Here is a 25,502-nt window from a genome sequence, read left to right as displayed (position 1 = left end):
GGCCTGAATAATAATAATAATAATAATAAAATGATCATACATAATGCAAGTAAAATTGCTCAAAGCAAATGCTTCATTTTTCACATACATTTTGTTTTTCAGCAATTTGAATTGGTATACTATATTATTTTCAATATCATTTGAATATGAATACAGAAGCCTTACGTGCATAATTTATTTTTTAAAAGATATTTTTAGAATATAAAAATCTGCATTTATGAGCAAAACAAATGTTCAACTGAGACTGGTAATTGTTTTGGGGCAGAATGTAATTTACAAAAATTGGTATCAACTGTTCATTGTGTAACTTACCAATAGAGAGATGTAGGTTGTAAATTATTTTAGCTTGTAACATTTACTAACATGTACATGCAATAAAATGATAAACCTTGCATATTTCAGTTATTGCTTTGCCTGCTTCCTGAATATAATGCAAGAAAAGAATTTCTCCTTTCATCCCCACAAACAAAACTCCTGCTTGCATCAAATAGCCACTTGCACAACAAGAGCAATCAAGTTCGCTTATGAGCTGCCTCGGGTATCCTGAAATACAAAGCACATGATATTTATGATGTCTTACATCATGGAAAAAATTGCTCTCTAGGCTGGTTTTCTTCTTTATGCTCTTACCTCAGAGTAGTGCTGAGAACATGCCATGCACTGAGTACAGGAGAAAGCAAAACAATTCAAAAGTAAATGCATTTAGTAGTTTTAATCAATGAACAAATAAATATTAGGAAATAACAAGATGACAAAGTTTATTTTATTTACAGTCTGCAAATACTCACAGTACACTTGTTAAGTGTTATGTGTTGGCAAGCTCTAAAATACACAGCAAATGTTCATGCTTTCACTTATTTGACAATGATAACAATCAGATTGAGATTCATAGTGCCTTAAAATATAAGGCAAGACATTTTACTTTAAAACTGTATTAAAGATATAAATAGCTAAAGTCTAAAAATTTAACATTAAGAGTTTCAAAAAAGTACACAAAAACATTAGTTAGTTTATAATACAAACATCAACCTTTTTGTAAGTGATGACATGACATTACATTACTACAATAAATTTTTAAAATCGATAAGAAAAATATGTTAAAAATTTTATTATATAAACAATTGACAGAAGACAACACAACCTACTACATATTTCAATTCATGTAAATAGCATTATCAAAAACAATGTTCCACATACAATTTGACTAGAAAACTTACAAAACTTCTCACCAACCAGTGTTGGTATTTTTAATGCAAGAGAACAAGACTGGTTAAAAATATAAGTTGCTATGAAACCAGCCATTTTTGAAGTATTTTTATTATTATTAAAAAGAATCCACTGTTATATCAAAAAAAGTACAAAAGTACTTGTGTCAAAAATACTTTTCATTAAATATTATGCTTTATTTTTAACAGACAATGAAGTCTATTTTTCACACCTAGAAGTAAAACTCAGAGGGCAATATTAGAAATATTACTAAGTCATTACATTTTTTTTTTTTTGGAATTACTAAAAAGTATCTATTTGTAACAAACTAGGGGGTGAGGAACCTTTATCTGGTCTTTTTCGACTAAAGGTGAGTTAGCCGATATGGAGGTAGAGGGTTTTTTTACCCGGAAACTCAGGTTTTTTTGTCCCCCAGAACAGGCAAACCGGCCCTGTGATTACACACGGATTTACAGCCATGAATACTTACAATATCTGAAAGAGATAGGGTCCTCACCACATGTCATTATGCCGGTAGTTAACCACGAGTCATCATGGCAGTCAACCTCCTGGATAGGAGATTGACTACCATGAATGGGAAGGGAGTATTTGAATGGTTTTTCTGGCTATATGTGCAATTTCGATAGTTTCTTCCTTTCTCATAATAGTTACTATAGTAAAATGAACCCCAAAAAAGTCTGTTTTGAATTTTTCATCTGTTAAAATGCTGCTACAAATATACTAAATTGATTACTAAGAAAAAGAGCTAGAAAGATGAAATCATGACATTCATGTACATGCAAGAATGCTTAATGGTGTAGTCTTGATTGAAACAATATGAAAAATGAAAAACTGAGAACCTTATCTTAATTAAATTCAAGCAAAATACGTAACGGAGTGTCAATGTGTGTGTGTGTGTATATATTAGAAAGCAGTCTAATTGAGCTTTGTAGCTAGAGGAATTTTATAGTGGTCAATGAAATTCCTCTACTGGAGGAATTTCATAGACCTGGTTTAGTGGAGATCTAAAGTAGCTTGAAAAAAAAGTTCCATGTTTGGTCTCTATGGCAGGATTTCTGATTATGTAAACCTTACCCCACCCCAACAGCATTAGCACACTATATATTTACAAACCTTTTGTAAGTGGGAGGCAATTAAGGGGGAAAAAAAAAGTAACTTCCTTTTAACTATTATACTGCAGAAGTAGATAGTATAATTCTGACAAAAGAAATATAAATAACCTTAATATAAACTCCCTTAGAAATGTAAATGTTTATTTTTTCTTATTTTAAATTTCTATTTACATATATTTTAATAAGAAAATTTTTCAAAATTCAGATGCTAGTCACAGATACACATTATGAACTGGTTAAAAAAAAAAAGAAAAAAAAAAGTTCATAAATTATTTCGGGGTTAATGTGATTTCTTCACATTAGGAACTCAACCGTGATTTATACATTTACTTTGTTTTAGAGATAAGCTTGTTATAAAAGACTGCTCTTGATTTGCATCTATTCAAGAGAAAATCTAAATTAAGATTTTTTTTAAAGGTTCTCAGTAAAATTCATGTAGACTTTAATCATCTTCCATTCAAGAGAGTCCTTATGGTTGCTGAACAGATAGACTCTGCTTTCTACCCACAGGCTGTGGATTCAAATTTTACTATGGAATGGATGTTTGAATGTCTTTAGGGTGGCCTGGTGTGAAATTGCCACCTGGTTTAAAGTTTGGAGTAACAACAACAACAACAACAAAAAAAAAAAAAAAAAATTGTTGGATCTAGCAAGGTTACATAACTAACTTTTATCCTGGTCATGGTATTCATACTAAAGTTCTGTAGGGTTATAACCTTTCACAAGCAGGAATGTCAAAACATAATAAAATAACAATATACACACACACTTATTCCCCCCCCACACGATTATTTGTGCATTTCAAATATTTGTTCTGCAATACTTCTATAATTTTAAAAATATTACCAAAGGTGAAGTATAATTCTGACAAAAGAAATATAAATTATTTTTTCAAATAAGAATTCTTTTAGAATGAGACTTTCAAAACCTGTTAATATTCTAAATGATTTTTCAAAGCAATTTTTTTTTTTGGAGGGGAGGAGAGAATGGCATACTGTTTTTAAACTGGTCAATTTTAATTTTAAACAGATTAATGACAAGTTTTACACCAGCTAAATGAGGTTAAAATCTTTGGAATGAATGAATGAATGAGTGAGTGAGTGGCAAGAAGTTTATTGCTAAAACCTTCTGCAGAGTGACTTTTGGCAAACTAGATTATTTTGGAACGTATCACTTCATAAAGTAACTCCTTAACATTTAATAAGTGAATCTAATCAAGCCAAATTCCTCAAAATATTGCTCAGCTTATTTTCATTACATAAATCATTATTCATATATATTTTTTTAGCTTTAAAATATATTTGGATAGATCATCCACATTACCTACCCATTAAATCCCACAGAAATATTCTAGTGAAGATACATTAGGCACTAACTTAAGTAGCTGGCATACGTTTCTATTAGCTTAACTCAAAACTTTGCTTAAGTGACAGAAGTAACTTAATTTTACAAAGACCACTGCAAAATAAATTCTGTGAGCTAACAATGCAAGTAATGTATTATGCTGCATTTAGCTCAAGATGAAAAAAATCTAACTATAGAAGTCCAATATAGCAATATTAGTATAAAAAAAGTGTCAACCATGACAGTAAAATCTTATGAATACTATATTAGGATGGTAATAATACAAAAACAGTATAATTCTTTTAAACTGAATACTCAATTTTTAGAAAAAACAGAACCATTCTCTGACATTAGTAATATAATATAATATAGGACTGACAAATTGTTTAACCAATCCAAATTTATGTGGCCCTTGCCTAGGAAGGGTTGTCAACCTATAGTACATTAGTAACATGAGCTAGGATAAGGATTAAGTAATTTGGACACCCTACTCCAAAGATCAAACATGGAACTTTTTTCAAACTAGTTCACAGAAATCCAGTGAAGCAGGGCGGTGGTCTCACACTATGCAATCAAATTCATCTACCACTTTTTTTTAAGTTTAATTTATATGCAGGTGAGTGGGGGACCTCTATTTCTTTTCATATCTGAAGCTGTGTACTAGTTTCAGGCAATATTTATTGTATTTGCAATGAAAAAATCATGATAAAGAAATACTTTTCAGATCATAAAAACAAGATTATTAAAAAAATTACCCCCCCCCCTTTTATTTTGACACTAAGATGGGAGAATACAATATTCAATAAAAACATAAAACTTAACAAAAGAATTATCTAAAAGAATATTTGTTGGAGCTGCTAATGAATCCTGTATATTTAGTCAAATACTTAAGTGTAGGGTGGCCTTATTATAAAACAGTAAGTTAAAATGAATTCTTTAACACTCCATTTGAAAATATAGGTACTCAACTCAAACACACATGGAAAAATGGCAACCAATAAATTGAATAAATTCTTATTTATTCCACATTATGTTCAGAACATCTGAGGAAGTTATGGTGCAAACTTGCTGCCATAGAAAACTCGAGAATAACCAGTGATGGTTTTAATAACTCATGAACATATCACAGGAAGCCAAGAAAAATGGCACTGGAGTAGCCCATATTCAGTAACTATAACAAACATTAGAAGATAAATTTTCTGACCTAGTTAAGAAAGAATCATAGTAAGGACTTCAGTCCTTACTATGATTCTTTTTTTTATGATTCTTTTTCTGAATTTCAGAAATTTTCTGCATAATACATTCACCAAAAGAAAGTTTTGTATTATTAACTGTGTAGTACCTGGTGCAAAAATATGGTATATCCTTTTAAATGCTAAAACGTATATTTTCCAATGAAAATATATGTTTTTATAAATGATTTTTATAAATAATTTATAAAAATGATTTATATAAATCATTTTATATAAATGATTTATAAATTATTTTTAGAAAATATACATGAAAATATACCTTAACATGAAAATCCCCATTTATTCCACATACAGATTTTTTTTTTAAAACTATCAGACCCACTAATAAAAGATTGTAAAAATTAAAACATGTAGGTGGAGAAAGTATCCAGATCATATCTTTTCTTTGAATGTGGATGCTAACCTGACATTATTATAATATCTTCAAGTTCCTGTTGTGATATCTTCAATATCTTGAAGTTCCTCATAGGGATATACAGATAAGGTAAATCCCCAACACCTTCTGGTGAAAGTTGATTCAATTTCTACTTAAAAAAAGTGCACCTGAAGTCAGTATATAGAAGAGGATTTCTTGTCACACATGGTTCCGTGTGTGATTATCCAGTTAGCATAATAGCAATGAAAAATGATTCACAAATACAACCCCTAAAAAGGCAATCCTAATTACAGTCTTGTTTAGACTGACTCGGTTTTGGCATGCAATAACATGCCTGAATTGTTACCATTTACCATAATATTTTAATTATAAAATTTATATTTAATTAGCAGTTATCGTATCTGATTATGCAGCAAAATCCAATATTCCCGGATGTATTTAGAGGTGCAAAAATTACATATGCAATTTTTCAAGGTCAGCAGGAATTTTTATAACCTGAGGTAGATCAGTGAGAAAATAACTGAATATGGAAAGGAAGATCACTTATTTTTTAGATTTAGAAAATAATAATAATAAAAAAAAAAGTTGATATCCCTTTGGTAGGCATTGTGAAAAAGATGGAAGAAAATTTAATTGAAAGGATTCAAAATCAGTAGAGTTGATAACGTGTTAGCAACTCTACTGTTTATTGTACTAATAACTCTGTATCATCAAGATCTGCAGAGTATTATAAACAGTTAATTGCTAATGAAACTTGAGATAAATAGATGTGGTACTACTAGCAAAACAAAATTATTGAACTTATACCAGGATTTTGTTTAATTTAAATTTCTGAAACAAAAGAAATTCTGAGAAGAAATATGAGAATTAGCCAAAATGATGAAAACTGATCATAATTTGGGAAGAAGTGATTAAAATTCAAGAACAAGTAGCAGCCTTTAAGTGTTTGAAATCAATTATCATTCAAAACAGAAATATCTAGGAGGGACAGTCAACAGCAGAAATGCCGATATATTTCTGCTGTTGACTCCCCCCCCTAGATATTACTATATAGAAAGATTCTATAACATGTGAAACAGGAACTTCTGAGTAGAAACACAAAACATGTCAGTCATGATATTAATCCAGACCTGTGAATAAAGCTATAACAACCTAAATACTAAACTCAATTACAAGCCACTGAAATGAGATTTCTTAGGAAGATCTTATCTTGCCTCTTCTGATTTTGCAATGGAAGGCAAAATTAGGCATTAAACCAATTAAAATGATTATCCAAATCAAATCATCAACCTGGATAGTTTGAACATGCACACAGGATACACATGGCATATCCAAAGATATCCCTAATGAACACAACAGTAAGGGAAAGACCCAGAGGAAGACAGAAACAGGACAGAACAACAAAATACTAGGCAGAGAACAGAAAGAGTGATGTGCTTTTTGCATTACCATTGTAAGTAGAAAGGATTTAAGTATCAATGATTACCCTTAAAGACAAAGCAGGGGGGGGGGGGTAGAAAGTTTATTTTCCCTTTATTATCCTAACAGAAAGACAGAATTAATCGTCTTCAGGAATGCATTTACAAAACTAACTCGAGCATTCTCCAGTGCATCTCACTGTTGACCTAATACCCAATAGAGAGTACAAGAAATATATTCTTTCATGATGTTAATGTCTGATGCTGGGAAATAAACTCATTTAAAAGTGTGTGCGCATGCGTGCATGTATTTGCATCTGTATCACGCTTCAGTAAGCAAATAGGAATAAAAGTTTTGTTGTTGTGTATATCTATAAAATATATGGTATAATAAATGGCCTGTTCTGATGTTATGAAATAAAGTTTTTAATGGAAATACATTTTTCTATTTACTGTGCTATTGAAGAACTGAAAGACTAGTTCAACTTATTAAAAAGAGAACCACCTCAATGCATGTTGATAAAAATTATAATATGATGAGCATTAGAAGTAACTGGAGGCAGATTTACTGCTAAGTGGCATTTATTATAACATTTTATTTTTATTTGCAGATTTCATTATAATTAATTAACATGGCACGATACACACTGATTTAGAATCAAAAGTGTAGTGGCTGGGTATTTTCAGGTGCAATTTTTTATAAGAAAAATAATGCTCAGTAGCACCTAATTACAAAAAAAAGTTGTCTGTGTGTTATGAAATACACATTCAGCAGACCTTCAATATGATTATAGTTAAAATAAGAGGATTCTTTATTTAATGCAATTATTAGAAATATCTTAAACATGACTAAAGAATTAGATTAACAGTAAGTTATAGATCTTTAAAACGTATACAAATGCATGTAGTTTTATAATTGAAAGGTTAAACAAGAGATGTATTTATGGAAAATTTCTTTTACAACATCTACTGCAATGTTGCTTATATACATTTAGTTTTACTTTCTATAAATTTTAAAATTTTTTGAAGAAAAAAACGATGTTATTGTTGTCTGGAATAATGACTGTAACTGAAAAAAAAATTTTATTTTTTAGGATAGAGAAATGAAAATACTTATGCAAAATTTTTATTAACAATGGCATATATGCAATAGAACTTATCTGATCAAGAGAACTCCTACGCTAGTTCTTGTATAATTAATTCTGGACCATGAAACATTTCACAGTAAGTGGATTAAAGAAACAGAGAATTTAGACAGTTTTAAGAAAACTAACTGTTATAGGTTTGGAATAGATAAAATAATGCCAAATGAAGGTGTGTAATAAATGAATGAGTATTTAATAAGCACAACTGAACATTAGAATATTTTGTTTGTGTGTGTGTGTGTGTGAGTGAGTGAGTGAGTGAGAGAGAGAGAGAAAAAATTGTAGGTTTTGTTGTTGGCATTGTCACATCATATACCATCATGATCAGCATAAGTATACAAATGTCAGTAAGCAAAAAATTAAATAATCCCTCCTGCTTTTTTCTTTTTTTTAGACTTCTAGAATAAAACTTGTTTTTTTTTTTTTTGCTGAGAAGGATTTAATGTTAGTTTATAATGGTTTGAAAAGGCCACTGATAATTAGTCTGTTGTGGTCAGCTGTTGATTCTCTTATCCCCCATCTTCAGCAATGAGAAAGTAATCCTTGGATTTTTCCTGATTAGTTCTTTAAACCTAACCTTTAACATGGTAATGTTATATTTAAATTTAGTTGGTTATATAATAGAAATCGAGTAATTTATATCTGTGAACTGGAAACATTCTGAAAAGTCAATAAATCTGTTTTGCATGGTTAAAGTTTTCCATTAAAAAACTAGTATGATTGTGCAAAAGTAACTCAGCACCAGTAAAATTACCTAATTCTTCAATTCAAATCTCAACCTTTAGAGTCAAAAGGCACATGCATTACTAACAGAACCACCAAAATAAATTTGCAATGTTTAGGTAAGAGCCAAATAAGTTACCATGAATGAACCACACTTCTTAGCTTAGTTCAGACAAAAAAGGATTTCAAGTGAACAGAGTAAAAAAAGAAAAGAAAAAGCATATTTCACTTTGTCAGGTCATAGGTTAAGCATTAACCATTTCATACTAAGTTATGAAAAATCATGAGAAAAGATTATTGAATAGCAGTATTCATAAAGATCATTTACATTAATAAGTATTTGCAACAACTAAAAGCAGATATTAGGATAAAAATTAATTTTAAGATTAAGTATTGAATACAAATTGAATAATGTATTGAATACTGAATTATAACTAAAAGTATTTTAGGTATTATGAAGGAATTTAAAATGGATGGTTATGCAGAGGCAAAAGATGGCAAGACTGCAACATAATAATTTGAAGTACGGAGAGTGGCTAGTAAACAGGACAATGCTATTTTTGTATTGTTTATTGCCATTTTTTCATTAAGATTCATGTAGTGATAAATGGATTTAACAGATACAGTATTTCACTTTCCTTCATTTTATCTTAGAATGGGCTAAGTCCTCTAGTTAGAGGTTACTTGCATGTAACGTAATCGGCAGGTCATTCTTCTGCTGCATTTTCTAAGAACAAAAGTATTTCAATTGAATTGTGCATTTCCCAGCCAGTTTCTATATGTAATTTAAATATATATTTACATATTTAAATTAGTAAAATGACATAACACATCCATTTGATCCTTAGTTTAATACCTTTCTTATGCCAAGTTATCATTTTAAGATCAAGGCAATACCTATTTAAATCATGCTACATTTCTATAGATCAAATCAGTTATATCTTAATGCAAAATAAATTACATGCTGCATTTTTATATTTTATAGGTGAGAAAAGATTGCAAGTTAATTCTCAAGTCCTTTTCTAGGCCTACACCACACAGCTAACTTACTTAGAAGTTCAAAAGGGACAGGATAAAAGTAATCTCCCCTGCTTAATCATAATATTATTGCTATATATTATAAATGCTTGTAAAGAATGTGGGCACAGAAGATATAAATTCACTGAATTAGATTCATAGTATCACAGAAAAGCAAAACATAAATGAAGATTAATACTGCTATGTTCTTGATAGACAACTTTTACTTTAAAACAAGAATGCTTCAAGCTTAATAATATATTTGCTACTATAACTTTTTAAATATAGCAATTCTTCTGAATTGCAATGCATTACTGAAAAATGTAAAAATTAAGCATAAATGTTCTTATATAACAGTTTAAGCATAAGTATACTTACATAAGTATCCTAATTATGAAGTCTGGCAATTACACTTCAGTGTGATTTACCTTACACCACATTTTTTCTTAAAATCCAATGGACAAGTTTGTACCATGACACTTGTTTTTAAAGAAGCGTTTCTTGAACCTTAATTAACATGATGCATTTTTTTTTAAAAATAAATATGCAAAAGAACTTGGTAATCAAGAACTTACTTAAAAGGTATAAGTTATAACTTCTATACCTTTATATAAGCAAATTATATTTAAAGAGATTACAGAAGAAGCAATATCTATATTTAAAAAAATAAGAATAAAAATACCGTTATGTATCACCCATTCTTAATACAAATGATGCAAAGTGATGGTTAATATGACTAAGAAAAAAATCTATCTATCTATCTATATATATATGATATGTACAACAGCAATGATTTGCAACAAGTAAGAAAATTAAGCAAACAAATTTACAATTTATTTTAGAAGCTACTTAAATATAAGCAAAACAAGAAATCGAGTTATTTCAAGCCATTTTTTAAATTAAGGATGATGAAATAACATGTATAGCTAAAATGGTGTAATATTACTTTCAACATATATTCAATCAAAAAAATTTCTTTTATAACAAAATAATTTATCAACAGCAGCGTTACTCAGTAAGTTGGCTGTGGGAACGGTTGATTTGGCTGACCACCACTTGAAAAAGGAGGTTCTTGATATGCATTAATATCTGTACTTCCTGGGTAAGTTGGGTATATCCCACCACCACCTGGCCGATTTGACTCAAAACTAGATTCAAATGCAACACCTTGGCGATAACGCTGAACGGCTAAATATGTGCAAGCACCCTAGAGGAGAGAGAAAAAAAAATCAATTTTAAAATAGTAAATGCTTAATTCTCTGTATAATAGAATGGTTGTGCCTGATACTTCTGTTTTTATCTGATGACATGGTAGAGCCATTTATGTCATCAATATTTTACTGCTCTGCATGCACTAACACTATAATCTGTCATGCAAAAACTTATTTTCAAGTTATGTTCAATTTTTACAGTTTTCTCTCACTCAATCACACACACACACACACACACTCTCTCTCTCTCTCTCTTCACAATTATATGAGGAGCAATAACAAGTGATTATAATTATTTAATATTCTATGGCACTTATGTTTAATGGAAAATAGATTACTTATTCCCAAGGTTATAAAGTATCCACTCACATAAAACCGTTATCAAATTTCTGATATATAGAGACATGTATGAGATATGATATATAATAGGGGTGGCCAAACTCAACATACAAGAATCACAAATACTCTAAAGCCACAACCAATTTTTTTGGGGGGTAATCTTAACCAATGATTTCAAAATTTCAAAAATTGATTATTACATATTTTACATACATTACAAATAAGGATCATCCACAAGATATTTGAACTGATGAGTTTATGACAAGAACATAAGGCAGATTTTTAGTACTGGAAAAACTTAACTCGGATCTCAGATAATGAACGCTAAATAAATAAAATTATTTTAACATTTCATATAGATGCATACTATTTTTTTTTTTTCAATAAACGAACAAATTAAAAATATATCTTTTTTAAAAAAATTAAATAGTGAATTAATTATTGAATTTGTGGGTTTGCATCTGTTTTGCAAGCTTAGGGCAGTACATACACAGCAGCTCCTCTGAGTTGTGCACAGTGTTTTGATATGATAAATTTCATAGACAAGTACAGAGATTCATAGGAATAGGTTGTACTGAAAATCAAAATAAGTTTCATAATAACATTTTAAGTTACCAACTTTATAATTTGCACGAGTTGTTTTCCAAATAAGACACAATAGTTTGCCTTTGTTATCAAGGAATGCAAAATCTTGTTCCCATTCACTCTAAAGCATCTATTTTCTTTTAATATTTTTTAGCACCATAAAGAATCTGAATTATTAACTAAAATAAAATAACATTATAAAGAGATGCAAAATTAATTAAAAATAGAAAATGAGCTAGTAGAAAAATCATAAACTTATTTGATTCAGCATTTTCACATAAAATAACTGACCTATCAGTATCTTAGGTGTAATAATAGTGAAGATTTTAGAGAAGTTGGTAAAAACTTGCATACAGAAATGGGTAGACAAAAAAGTTATACTCTGCAAGGAGCAGCATGGGTTTACTAAAGGAAGATCATGTTTTAGCAATTTGTTCATATTTTATAATGTTATAGCCGAACTGGATAAAAGGAATGGATACACTATGATAATGTTGTATTTTTCTTAGGCATTTGATAGGATACCAAACGAAAGGTTCTTGCATAAACTGGAGAATGTGGGATTAGAATATAAACTCTTGACTTGGATCAGGGGATGGTTGACAGATAAATATCAAAAAGTGGTATACAGTGGGCGACCAGTGGTGTACCTCAGGGTTCAGTCCTTGGGCCATTATTGTTCAATCTGTATATTAATGACATCAGGCAGGGTCTAACATCAGATGTTCAACTGTTTGCCGATGATGCAAAGATAGGCAGGGCAATTAGGGATGCTACTGATTTTTTCCCATCAACCCCTCCTCTTCCCCCAAAAATAATTTCTATCTTCAGATCCTTCTCTCACCCCCCCCAAACGCTCTCTACCCACCCTTAATAATAATAATATTATACATATAAAAAACACGAGTTTTTTCAAATAATTCCCCCATATTACTTTACCCCACCTTCCCAAAACTCCCTTCCTTTTAAAAGCTTAACAGCAGATGAATGCATATCACTGGGACAAGGAGACAGAAAACAACATCCAAAAAAAGGTATCTCCAAATTTTCCTCCTATATTATTCTTCATATATTAGTTTTATAACAATTCAATAATGCCCTAAGATTTGAGTAAAGAGCCAATGACATTGTTAAAAAAGGGCACTCCTAAACAAAAGTAGGCTATATTAGCCATTAAAATAATAGTTTATTTTTGAGGAGTAACATGGGAATTTTCCCAGAAATAATACCTATGCTACTGATATTCAGCAATTACAAAATGATTTGAATAGGCTGGAAATTTGGGCAAATGAAAATGACTATCAGTTTAATGTTAGTAAGTGTAAAGTTATGCACTTTGGTGTGATAAGATTTCCAGCAGCATATTATATTAACGGAATGAGGAGGCAAGCCTTCTTGGCATATTGGTGGATAGGAATTTGAAGTTCAAATGTCACATAGCAAATAGCAAAAGTCGCAAATAGAATGCAGAGGATAATTGCAATGTTGAAGAGAACCTTGACATGTAAGGATAAGGAGGTCATTTTGCCTCTTTATAAGACTTTGATAAGACCACACCAGGATTTTGTGCATAGATTTGTTCTCCCAGGTTCCAAGTGGATAAAGAAGCTGTGGAAAGGGTACAAAGAAGAGTTACAAAGATTATATCCGGATTATGGGATTTAGATTATGAGGACAGATTGAAAGTATGTGGATTGCAGATCCTGGTTAACAGGAGAAAGAGGGGTGATATGAGAGAGGTCTATAAACTTCTGAATGGGTGTTACAGGATATCATCTGATGAAATCTTTCGTTAAATGGAAGGTGGGGAGAGAACTCGGTGAATCCATGGAAGTTAAATTTATTTGCGGTCAAGAAAGGGGTAAGAGCTAGGTTTTTCTCCCAGAGAGCAGTGGAATAGTTTGCCTTCATGGGTAGTGAGTGCATTTAGTGTGAATGAATTTAAGGGAAGGTATGACAACTGGTTTGGGTGATTTATAGCCTCCCTCAATGAGTTCTTGACTCCCTGGAGGTCTCAGATAATAATAATCATTATAATAATAAACTATAGGTAAAGTAACTTAACCGACAACAACATGGGCAACAAAATCTTCAATCCTCTTCACACACACACACACAAAAAAACTCTGTGGATTTTAAGGCCAATATAGAAAACCTAATATTCCAACATGCTGACATAATAGTAGGTTTTGACATCTCTCTCTCTCTATTCACTAATGTTTCTCTGAAGGATACCTTAGACTTTAAAATCAGTTTCCTCCCAGATTTCAGAATTGTTTAAGTTCACCATGAACTCAAGCTATTTCATATGGCAAGAAAAATTCTACAAAAAAAATAGAAGGAACAACCATGGGATCTCCAGCTACCCCCCCCCCCCAACCCATGGCTAGACTAAATTTCATTTATTCCAGCTGCTATCCATATTTCAGGCATTCGATAGCCTTTTCTATCTCAAATATTGCTATCTACTACTGTCTGCATTCCTCTTGAACATTTTATACTACTGTTCTGTCAATGTGTGTTTCATTTAAGTCTTTCAAAGGAATTACTCCAGACATCTAGAATATTCTTATCTGCAGTTTTCATGACACCTTTGATTCCTTCTATAGTATCCTTTCCTCCATTTCTAATTCAGAACGTTTTGCCACCTTTCTGATTTATTTTCTATATTCCATGCCAGTCTTCCTATGACTCTTCTATTTAGCTACTTTTACACACAAATCCGCCCTCTTAGATTTTTCTCCATATTCTTAAAGAACATCTGCCAACTTATTTGCTATTCTTCTTTTCCAGGATGGCTTCTTTAACTTTTTATGCCTTTCCTTGCAGACAACTTCACCACATGTCTCCCTAGACAAATTAATCAATATTTTCTTCTGAGTTAGCCATTGAGACTCCAACGTTTGTTCTTGTTTTTGAACTGTTTTAATTTTTTTCTTGAATAATGTTTGTATAGGTGAGTCTACAGTACTTTGAGTTTACCAGTAAAAGCTGCTCAATTCATTTTAAAATTAAATATATCTTGCAATATTACATTAAGTTTCCATTTCTGGCCACTCTGGCCAGTGAAAACAAATATAGAACATATCCATGAAATTCACTAAAAACATCTCACTAATGATTTTAATAGGATTTCAAATTACACCTGAAACAAGAACTAATATCAAGCATGTGAAAAGTCCTATATTGAGATAGTATTTTCAATGTTGTGTACATAGATGGAAAATTTATAAATCAGTTTTAAGGATTTATTTTTCATATGTACTTACCCAGGTAAATATAGAGAAAAACGAAAATGCTAAGGCAGCATGTACATTATTGATATTACTGATGCTAAAGCCTTCAAAAGGAACTGTCGATTTCCTCCACCTATCAGCTAAATTGCAGAACCCAACAAACCACAGAAAAGTCCATAGAACTGGAAATAGAAATTAATTGAAACTTTAAATATTTTTTTAAAAATTAAATAGGAATTTCTATAAATGAGGTTAATGATTGCAAAATCAATTATCATCATCATCAAATTCCTGCCATGTACCCTCAAGGGGTGTACAGGATATGATAGTATTACATGAAAGAAATTACATCATTACTAACTTCCTATTTACAATTTTCCTCCAAATCAGTCTGTAGTCAAGGAAAAGAAGGGAGTGAATTAAAACTTCCTGACAACTAAATTAGTTTGTGTTCTGAGAGAATACAGGGAATACTGCAAGAAAGCAAAACTATTGTGTAAAACTAAACATAAACAAAAGTCATGGGAAACAGAAAACAAATATCAGGAAGGTAGCAAAATATTCTGGAAATTACTGAAAAAGCTTAGATATGAAGGAAAGAATACTCTAAAAGGAATCATAGACTGACAAAGGTGATAGATCTGGGGTAGGAAACCTTTAGTCATTCAAAGGCTGCATATCACTTATAGATTCCTCAAAAGGGGGGGCCCCCCACTTCATACATAATAAATTTTGCTAAAATTATAAAAAGGTCATATGTATATAGTATGAATATCAATATCACAACATTAAAAATCTATTAAAACTCTCAAAAGTGTTTTATTTATTTATTTACAAAAAAAATAAAAATCATAAATACTTCAAGAATCGAGTTCTACAAACTAAACACCAACAGATAAAACACCAAATGGACTATTTTATAAAAGGATGTTTTAACTTGCTTATAATAAATTTAGTTTAATCCTTTATCCAACTGTGTGCAAACAAAGTTTGCACCTGAAAGTATCTTCAGGACTGGGGTAAAGTGGTACAACACCGTGGAGCAAGCTACCAACACTCCTATCTCAGTATCTCCCAAAATGCAAAACACACCTCCTTGCAGATATGTATAATGTTATGCATTAAGGGAAGGGCCACTACCCAAACTAGTTTCGACCTTTATTGAGGTCTCTTCAGTAGGAGCCAGGCCCAAGTGGAGATACCAGGGCAGAAGCATTAGCAAGGTCATCTCCTCCTATAGGAGCTGCCAAACGGTGTGCCACCTTTTTATTAAATTACTCTGGATTTAGAGAAAGATGTTAAAAGTTTATTTTTCACTTGGTCAGATTATAATAAATTTAGTTTAATCCTTTATCCAAGTGTGTGCAAACAACACCCGGCAACGCAAGGAGTTGCCCAGTGTTGTACCACTTTACCCCAGTCCTGAAGATACTTTCAGGTGCAAACTTTGTTTGCATGCACTTTAATAAAAAGGTGGCACACCGCTTGGCAGCTCCTATAGAAGAAGATGACCTTGCTAATGCTTCTGCCTTGGTATCTCCACTTGGGCCTGGCTCCCACTGAAGAGACCTCAAAACTAGTCTGGGTAGTGGCCCTTCCCTTAATGCATAACATTATACGTATCTGCAAGGAGATGTGTTTTGCATTTTGGGAGATATTGAGATAGGAGTGTTGGTATCTTGCTCCACCTTTGCAAGGAGTTGCCTGGTGTTGTACCACTTTACCCCAGTCCTGAAGATACTTTCAGGCGCAAACTTTGTTTGCACACACTTGGATAAAGGATTAAACTAAATTTATTATAGTCTGACCAAGTGAAAAATAAACTTTCAATTAACTTGCTTATATTTTGCTGAATTTCAAATCAGCATCATCAGAGCACAACACAGCATGTATACGTGACAGTGAGTAAGTGAAACAATACAATAGTAACAGGCAAAAGAGTTTATTTTGGTGCCCCCTAATGTTGTAAAAAAAAATTACAGCTATGTGGGAGTTGCTCTTAAGATAAGAGTCTCCCAAATTTTTGGCAAATTAATGCAACCATATTTGTTAGGGTTAGGAGAATTCTTCATAATGGCTGATTCAAAAAATAATTGTTCAGATTTGTAACGACTTCTAAATAGCACATCAGTTTTCTTCTATCTAATCCTGTGTGAAGGGATGTCCAAAGTGTGGTCTGCCAGATTTGACTTGCATTAATAATGGTAGCAAATGTATTTTTTATGTTCTTCCAGGTGAATGGTAACAGATCTTCCTGTCTGCCCATAGTAGGCCAAGTCACAGTCACAAGGGACTTCATACACTCCAGGTATGCTAGAGGGTGAAGTGAAGTTTATTCTTAGGCAAGTGGATCAGAGTTGCTAATTTAACATGAGGTTTGAATGTGGCGCAAAGGTCATGTTTCATTAGTACTTGGACTATCTTTTCTGATGTACCTCTGACATAGGGAATAGAAATGGTAATGTTGTGTTCCTGTGTATTAGAGGAGGGAGAAGTAATGGGGCTATGTGGTATTTTATCTATTTTTTAGGAATTGTAGCCATTGGCCAGGAAAGTATGGTGTAGATATTTGAGTTCTGTGGACAGAGCTGTATCATTAGAACAAATAGCTCTGGCTCTGCATGTAAGTGTTTTAAAATGCCAAACTGTTGGACTGGATGATAATGATGTGATTATTATTATCATTATTATTATAATAATGATGTGATTGTTTATGTAGATATCTTCCTGTGTGTGTTGGCATTCTGTAAATGGAAAAAGATAGTGATTAATCTGAAAGGCTTGTGACTAATGTGTTAAGGAAAGGTAAACAGTTATTAGATTCTTCTTCTGCTGTGAAGTGGATTTTGGGGTGTCAGCTGTTTAGGTTAGGTGACAAATGCATCCAAAGTGTCTTATCCAAAGAGCCAAATACATCATCAACACAGCGTAACCACACAAGGGGACTGTATGTAGCTGTTGTAAGTACTTTGTTTTCAAAGTGTTCAATATAAAAGTTTGCTAAAAGGGAGAGATGAGGAAACCGATACCAGTACCAATTTAATCAGTTTGTAGATTTTTCCTCCCCAAACCTGCATACATAGTGAATTTGAATAGTTCAAAGATATCAGGGGAAATATAATAAATTTAGTTCAATCCTTTATCCAAGTGTGAGCAAACAAAGTTTGCACCTGAAAATACCTTCAGGACAAAGTAGTACAACACCGGGCAACTCGTAGCAAAGGTGGACCAAGCTAACATCACTCCTTTTTCAGTATCTCCCATAATGCAAAACACATCTCCTTGTAGATATGTATAATGTTATACATTAAGGGAAGGGCCACTACCCAGACTAGTTTTGACCTTTATTGAGGTCAGTTTCAGTGGGAGCCAGGCCCAGAAGTGGAGATACCAGGCAGAAACAATGGCGAAGTCATCTTTACCTATAGGAGTTGCCAAAGGAGTACTACCTTTTTATTAAATTACTCTGGATTTAGACTTGGTTAGACTATAATAAATTTAGTTTAATCCTTTATCCAAGTGTCAGAAAACATTTTAAATTGGCAACTCCTATAGGTAAAGATGACCTCGTCATTGCTTCTGCCTGGTATCTCCACTTCTGGGCCTGGCTCCCACTGAAGAGACCTTAATTAAGGTCGAAACTAGTCTGGGTAGTGGCCCTTCCCTTAATGCATAACATTATACATATCTGCAAGGATATGTGTTTTGCACTATGGGATATACTGAGATGGGATTGTTGGTAACTTGCTCCACCTTTGCAAGGAGTTGCCCAGTGTTGTACCACTTTACCCCAGTCCTGAAGATACTTTCAGGCACAAACTTTGTTTGCTCACACTTGCATAAAGGATTAAACTAAATTTATTATACTCTAACTAAGTGAAAAAAGGGGTGCTTAAGGGTCAAAGCTGTATAACTGAGAGGAGACCTCCACATAGCCTTTAAAGGAATGCGGAGAACTGACCAGGGCTTCTGACTTAATGTCCAATCCTCACCTTCTCGTGGTGCACCCTGTTGGGTATCTACTTTGATACTGAACGAACGAGGATGGGCTGGCAATTTGGGATTTAGCGGACCAAATTGTATTCTTATTGGTTAAACCAAAATAAAAAAATGATGGTACAACATGACAAAATTTCATGCCGGCTGGGGTGTTGCCCGGTTAAACAAGGCCACCGTTGTTTTCGCCAGGGAACCAGGGTGAACAGCAAAAAGTCAGCTACTGGAACAAATCTGAAAACAAACCCCAACTCAACATCACCAGAGTTAAAGATCGGTACTATCAACGTAAGAAGCCTGAATGGACAGAAATGGAGCTAGCTGAGGAATTAGATAAGTACCAGATCGACATAACAGGGGTGACTGAAACAAAAAAGACCAAAACTGGTGAGATCTTTCTGAGCAATAAATACAAAATGTTATATTCAGGCAATGACAATCAAGGAAAAGAAGGTGTAGCCATAATATTCAACACAAAATACGAGGTTAATCTTCTTGAATGGCAGTCAGTCTCAAGTAGAGTAATGTGGGCAAATATGAGAATGGGGAACTTGACAATGAGACTTATTTGTGCCTATGGTCCCACAAAAGTTTCCACTCAGGTAGAAGTGGAGGAATTTTTTGATGCTTTAGAAAAAGCAACTGACACAATGAAAAAGGAAAAGTTGGCCCTTGTTGGAGATTTAAATAGTAGAGTAGGAAATGATTGTGAGACATACAAAAATATTTTGGGAAAATTTGGAGAAAAGAGCAAAGCTAATAATAATGGCAAATATCTGTTGGATTTCTGCTCAGGACATGGACTGGTTATTACTAACACCATGTTCCAACATAAAGATGTGCACAAATTCACATGGAGAGAACAGGCTAGGAATAAGAAAAGTCTCATTGACTATGTTATTGTTGATAGTGATATTTTCTCCCTGGTGCAGGACACCAGAGTGTACAGAGGATTTGAAATTGGAAGTGATCACTATTTTGTCTTGAGCAGGATAAAATTGAATTTCATATTGAAAAGAATAACATGTAAGTAAGTTTTAAAGCGAATAAAAGTTGAGCAGCTCTCAGATGTGAACTGTAGACTAAAATAGAGAAAGATTATTGAAAAGAAAATGAAAGAGTTTGAGAACAGGAATCAAACCTTGGAAATTCAGTGGCAAACTCTGAAGAAAACATTGATTGATTCTGCAAGAGAGGCATGTGGTGAGGTTGTGTGCAAGGATAAAAAAATCAGAACTCCCTGGTGGACAAAGGAAGTTAAAGAGGCAGTGAAGGAAAAGAAGAAAGAATATCAAAAGTTCCTGGCAAATAAGTCAGCTTTTACTCTTACAGAATACAGAGACAAATGTAAGAAAGCTAAACAGTGTGTAAAACTAGCTAAACAAAAGTCATGGGAAGACTTTGGCAAGAATATAGAAAATAAACATCAAGAAGGTGGCAAAATATTCTGGAGGTTGTTGAAGAAACTTAGGAATGGAGGAAAGAGTGCTGTAAAAGGAGTTAGAGATGATAAAGGTGACATGAAAACAGGAGAAAAAGATATCCTTGAAGTATGGAGTAATTACCTTGAAAAATTGCTAAATGAAACAAGCAGTGATGACAGCACAGTGATAAAAAACACTGACCAGGCATGCAGTCAGGAATACATATCCATACTTGAAGTAGAAAAAGCCATCAACGGCTTAAAATGTGGAAAGGCAGCAGGAGTAGATGATATTCGACCAGAAATGCTGAAGTATGGTGGTATAAAAGTTTTACAATGGCTGCACTGCATAGTTCAGAAAGCCTGGACAGAGGGACGAATTCCTGACGATTGGAGTAGAGCTCTCATAGTACCCATATATAAAAAGGGAAATAAAACTGAATGTGAGAATTACAGAGGTATTTCCCTACTGAGTGTTCCTGGCAAGATCTATGCAAGTATACTTGAGAAACGGTTGAGAAGAATTGTGGAAGAAAAGCTCGGTGAAGAACAAGCTTTATTCAGGCCAAATAGAGGCTGTCAGGATCAGATCTTCACTTTACGACAAATAGTTGAGAAAGCATGGGAATATAACAAAGATCTGTATTTAAGTTTTGTCGATTCGGAAAAGGCATATGACAAGGTGCTAAGAGAGAAGCTATTCAATACGCTGCAGTTATATGGTGTCAATGGGGCATTATATCAAGCAATACTTAGTCTTTATTTGAGTTGTAAGTCAGCTGTTAGAATTGAAGGAAGTACAGGAAGATGGTTTAATGTTAAATCTGGTGTGAGACAAGGATGTACATTACCCCTCTGTTATTCATTATCTATATGGATCACATTATGAAGGAAAGTGGTATTAAACCTGATATCAAAATTGGAGATGTTAATGTCAGCTCTTTGCTTTATGCGGATGATGTTATACTTCTAAATAAATCCGCTACAAGTCTGCAAGATTCTCTGACTAAATTGAATAGCTGTTGTAATAGATATGGTATGAAGGTCAGCAATAAAAAGACAAAGACAATGAAAATAGGCAGAATCATTGAAAATGTCAAGCGTGTTGTGAATGGAGAACCTGTGGAACAAGTATAACATTTCAGCTACTTAGGCACGATTTTTACTGAAGATGGTAAATTAAATATGGAAATAGACAACAGAATCAGCAAAGCTGGTATGGTGGGAAGTCAATTGAATAAATTCATATGGAATAAGAGAGAAATTAGTCAGAACACTGAATTAGCTGTATACAAGACAATGTTCAAACCAGTTTTAACTTATGGATCTGAGAGCTGGGTCAGAAGTAAAACACTTGACGAAAGACTAGAGACCGCAGATATGAGAGTCCTGAGAAAGATTAGAAGCGTGAACAGATATCATCAATGGCAATATCGTATTAAAAATGAGTATATTAGGAAAGAACTTGACATTGTCAGCATCCAGGAATGCGTTATCAGAGCTAATCTCAGGTGGTATGGTCACTTAAATAGAATGGGAGAGGAAAGATTAGCAAAACAAGTGTTCTCTGCCAGGTTGGCAGGAAAACGACCCAGAGGAAGACCAAGATATAGGTGGATTGATACGGTACAAAGTGCCTTAGACGATAGAAATATAAGATCTGATAATGTTGGAGTCTTGACAAGTAACAGACTGATTTGGAGGAAAATTGTAGATAGGAAGTTAGTAATGATGTAATTTTTTCATGTAGTAATGTCATATCCTGTACACCCCTTGAGGGTACATGGCAGGAATTTGATGATGATGATGAACTAAGTGAAAAATAAACTTTCAATATCAGGGGGAAATTTAGAAGTAATCAAATCAAGAGAGTATCTATTATGGCATATTGGTAAATAAAGTGACTTAAACCACAATATTAAATGATAGTACAACATGAGATGAGAGAATTTCATATGTGCTGGCTGGGGCATCGCCTGGTTAAACGAGCCCCCTCCCCCCGTTATTTTTGCCAAGGAACTAGGGCAAACAGCGAAAAGTCAGCTACTGGAACAAACCCTAAAACACACCACAACTCAATATAACTAGAGTTCAAGATCGACATTTAGGGGACATATTGCAAAGGTGGTGAAAGTAACACAGAGGATTGCTGCAATAATGAGAAGCACACTGACCTGCAGAGATAAAACAGTTATCCGTTGTATGAGACTCTGATTAGACTTCACTTGGACTATTGTTCTCAGATTTGTTCCCCAGGATTTAAAGGGGATAAATTAACTGTGGAAAGGGTAAAAAGGCAGATAACAAAGATGGTTTCAGGACTGTACAATAATAGTTATGAGGATCAGCTGAGGGAATGTGGACTGCAGAGTTTGGTGGATAGAAGGAGAGGTGATATGATCGAGACTTTTAAACTGTTGAGAGGTGGTTACAGGGTTGACACTGGGGAGTTCTTTCACTTGGTTGAACAGCGGGAAGGAGTGATGACAGGAGGCCATGCCTGGAAGTTACGAAAGGAAACTGTGAGCAAGAGGGTGAGGAGTGGTTTCTTTGCGTGGAGGGTGGTTGAACTGTGGAATGCATTGCCTGATGGAGTGGTGAGAGCGAGAACGGTCAATGAGTTCAAGGAGTGGTATGATAGACTTTGTGTTTCTTAGGGGGGGGGCCCTCCCTGCGATGAGTCGATAGACTCTGTGTTTCTTAGGAAGGACCTCCCATGATGAGTCTTTTCACTCCAATGGAGGCCAGAATAATAATAATAATGGCAGGCAATTTCAAGTAGAGTAATGTAGGCAAATATCAGAATAGCAAACTGGACAATTGAGACTCATTTGTGCTAACCCACAGAAGGTACTGCTAAGGTAGAAGTGGTGGAATTTTTTGAGGCTTTAGAGAACATAACTGACACAATGAAAAATTGGTCCTTGTTGGGAATCTAAATAACGGAGTAGGAAATGTTTGTCAGACATACAAAAATATTTTGGGAAAATTTGGAGAAAAGAGCAAAGCTAATAATAGTGGCGAATACTTGTTGGATTTCTGCTCAAGACATGGACTGGTTATTACTAACACCATGTTCCAACATAAAAATGTGCACAAATTCACATGGAGAGAAGACGCAAAGAATAAGAAAAGTCTCATTGACTATGTTATTGTTGATAGCGATGTTTTCTCTGTGGTGCAGAACACTAGAGGCTACAGAGGATTTGAAATTGGAAGCGATCACCATTTAGTCTTAAGCAGGATAAAACTGAATTTCATATGGAAAAGAAGAACATGTAAGAAAGTTTTAATGCGAATAAAAGTTGAGCAGCTCTCAGATGTGAACTGTAGAATGAAATATACAAACATTATTCAAGAAAAAATGAAAGAGTTTGAGAAAAGGAATCAAACCTAGGAGATTAAATAGCAAGCTCTGAAGAAAACATTAATTCAGCTAGAGAGGCATGTGGTGAGGTTGTCTGCAAGGATTTAAAAAAAAAAAAAAAAAAAAAAAAAAAAAAAAAAAAAAAAAGAGAGAGAACTCCTTTGTGGACACATGAAGTTAAACAGACAGTGAAGGAAAAGAAGAAAGCATATAAAAAAATTCCTGGCAAATAAGTCAGCTTGTGCTCTTAGAGAATACAGAAATAAATGTAAGAAAGCTAAACACTGTGTAAAACTAGCTAAATAAAAGTCATGGGAAGACTTTGTTAAGAACATAGAAAATAAATATCAAATATCAAGAAGGTGGCAAGATATTCTGGAGGTTGTTGAAGAAGCTCAGAAATGGAGAAAGATAATAAAGGTGATATGAAAACTGGAGAAAAAGATATCCTCGAAGTATTAGTAATTACTTCAAAAAATTGCTACATGAAACTAGCAGTGATGACAGCACATAAAAAGTGTGATAAAAAACACTTTGTCAGTATTTTTTGTCGCTGACCAAGCATGCAATCAGGAATACATATCCATACTTGAAGTAGAAAAAGCCATCAAAGACTTGAAATGTGGAAAGGCAGCTGGAGTAGATGATATTCGACCAGAAATGCTCAAGTATGGAGGAATAAAAGTCTTACAGTTTCTGCACTACAGTTCAGAGGGCCTGGACAGAGCAAAGAATTCCAGGTGATTGGAGTAGAGCTCTCATAGTACCCATATATAAAAAAGGAAATAAAACTGAATGTCCGAATTACAGAGGTATTTCTGTATTGAGTGTTCCTGGTAAGATTTAAACCAGTATACTTGAGGAATGGTTGAGAAGAATTGTGGAAGAGAAGCTTGGTGAAGAACAAGTTGGATTCAGGCCAAAGAGAGGCTGTCAGGATTTTCACTTTACGACAAATAGTTGAGAAATCATGGGAACATAACAAAGATCTGTATTTAAGTTTTGTCGATCTGGAAAAGGCATATGACAAGGTGCCAAGAGAGAGAAGCTATACAAAACGCTACAGTTGTATAGTGTAAGTGGGACATTATATCAAACAATACTTAGTCTTTGTAATTAAAATAAAAAGCCAAAAGGATAACAATATAGGATTCTTATCCATTTAATACTTAGTCTTTATTTGAGTTGTAAGTCAGCAGTTAGAATTGAAGTACAGGAAGATGGTTTAATATTAAATCTGGTGTCAGACAAGGATGTACATTATCCCCTCTGTTATTCATTATCTATATGGATCACATTATGAAGGTAAGTGGTATTAAATCTGATATCAAAATTGGAGATGTTAATGTCAGCTCTTTGCTTTATGAGGATGATGTTATACTTCTAAATAAATCTGCTACAAGTCTGCAAGATTCTCTGACTAAATTGAATAGCTGTTGTAATAGATATGGTATGAAGGTCAGCAATAAAAAGACAAAGACAATGAAAATAGGCAGAATCATTGAAAATGTCAAGCGTGTTGTGAATGGAGAACCTGTGGAACAAGTATAACATTTCAGCTACTTAGGCACGATTTTTACTGAAGATGGTAAATTAAATATGGAAATAGACAACAGAATCAGCAAAGCTGGTATGGTGGGAAGTCAATTGAATAAATTCATATGGAATAAGAGAGAAATTAGTCAGAACACTGAATTAGCTGTATACAAGACAATGTTCAAACCAGTTTT

The 25,502-nt window shown here is 33.3% G+C and overlaps 1 protein-coding gene across 1 annotated transcript in view; it reads right to left on the bottom strand.

Moving 5' to 3' along the window:
* Positions 1-741: 741 nt before the first annotated feature.
* LOC150108200 (synaptogyrin-2-like) overlaps positions 742-25,502 on the bottom strand; it is a 63,925-nt gene continuing 39,164 nt past the window's right edge. The window contains exons 3-4 of the mRNA XM_090390649.1: positions 15,020-15,168; positions 742-10,822 (exon numbers count right to left, since the gene is read on the bottom strand). Of these exons, the coding sequence (XP_090246775.1) occupies positions 10,628-10,822; positions 15,020-15,168 (344 nt within the window). The 3' untranslated portion in view covers positions 742-10,627. The remainder of the gene's footprint in view (positions 10,823-15,019; positions 15,169-25,502) is intronic.

This window comes from Typopeltis vanoorti, chromosome 3 (assembly GCF_054136105.1).
Source record: "Typopeltis vanoorti isolate ZY-2024b chromosome 3, IOZ_Tvanoo_1.0, whole genome shotgun sequence".
Classification (NCBI taxonomy): domain Eukaryota; kingdom Metazoa; phylum Arthropoda; class Arachnida; order Uropygi; family Thelyphonidae; genus Typopeltis; species Typopeltis vanoorti.
The sequence above is the reverse complement of the archived record's forward strand: the minus strand, read 5'-3'. Positions and strand labels throughout refer to the sequence as shown.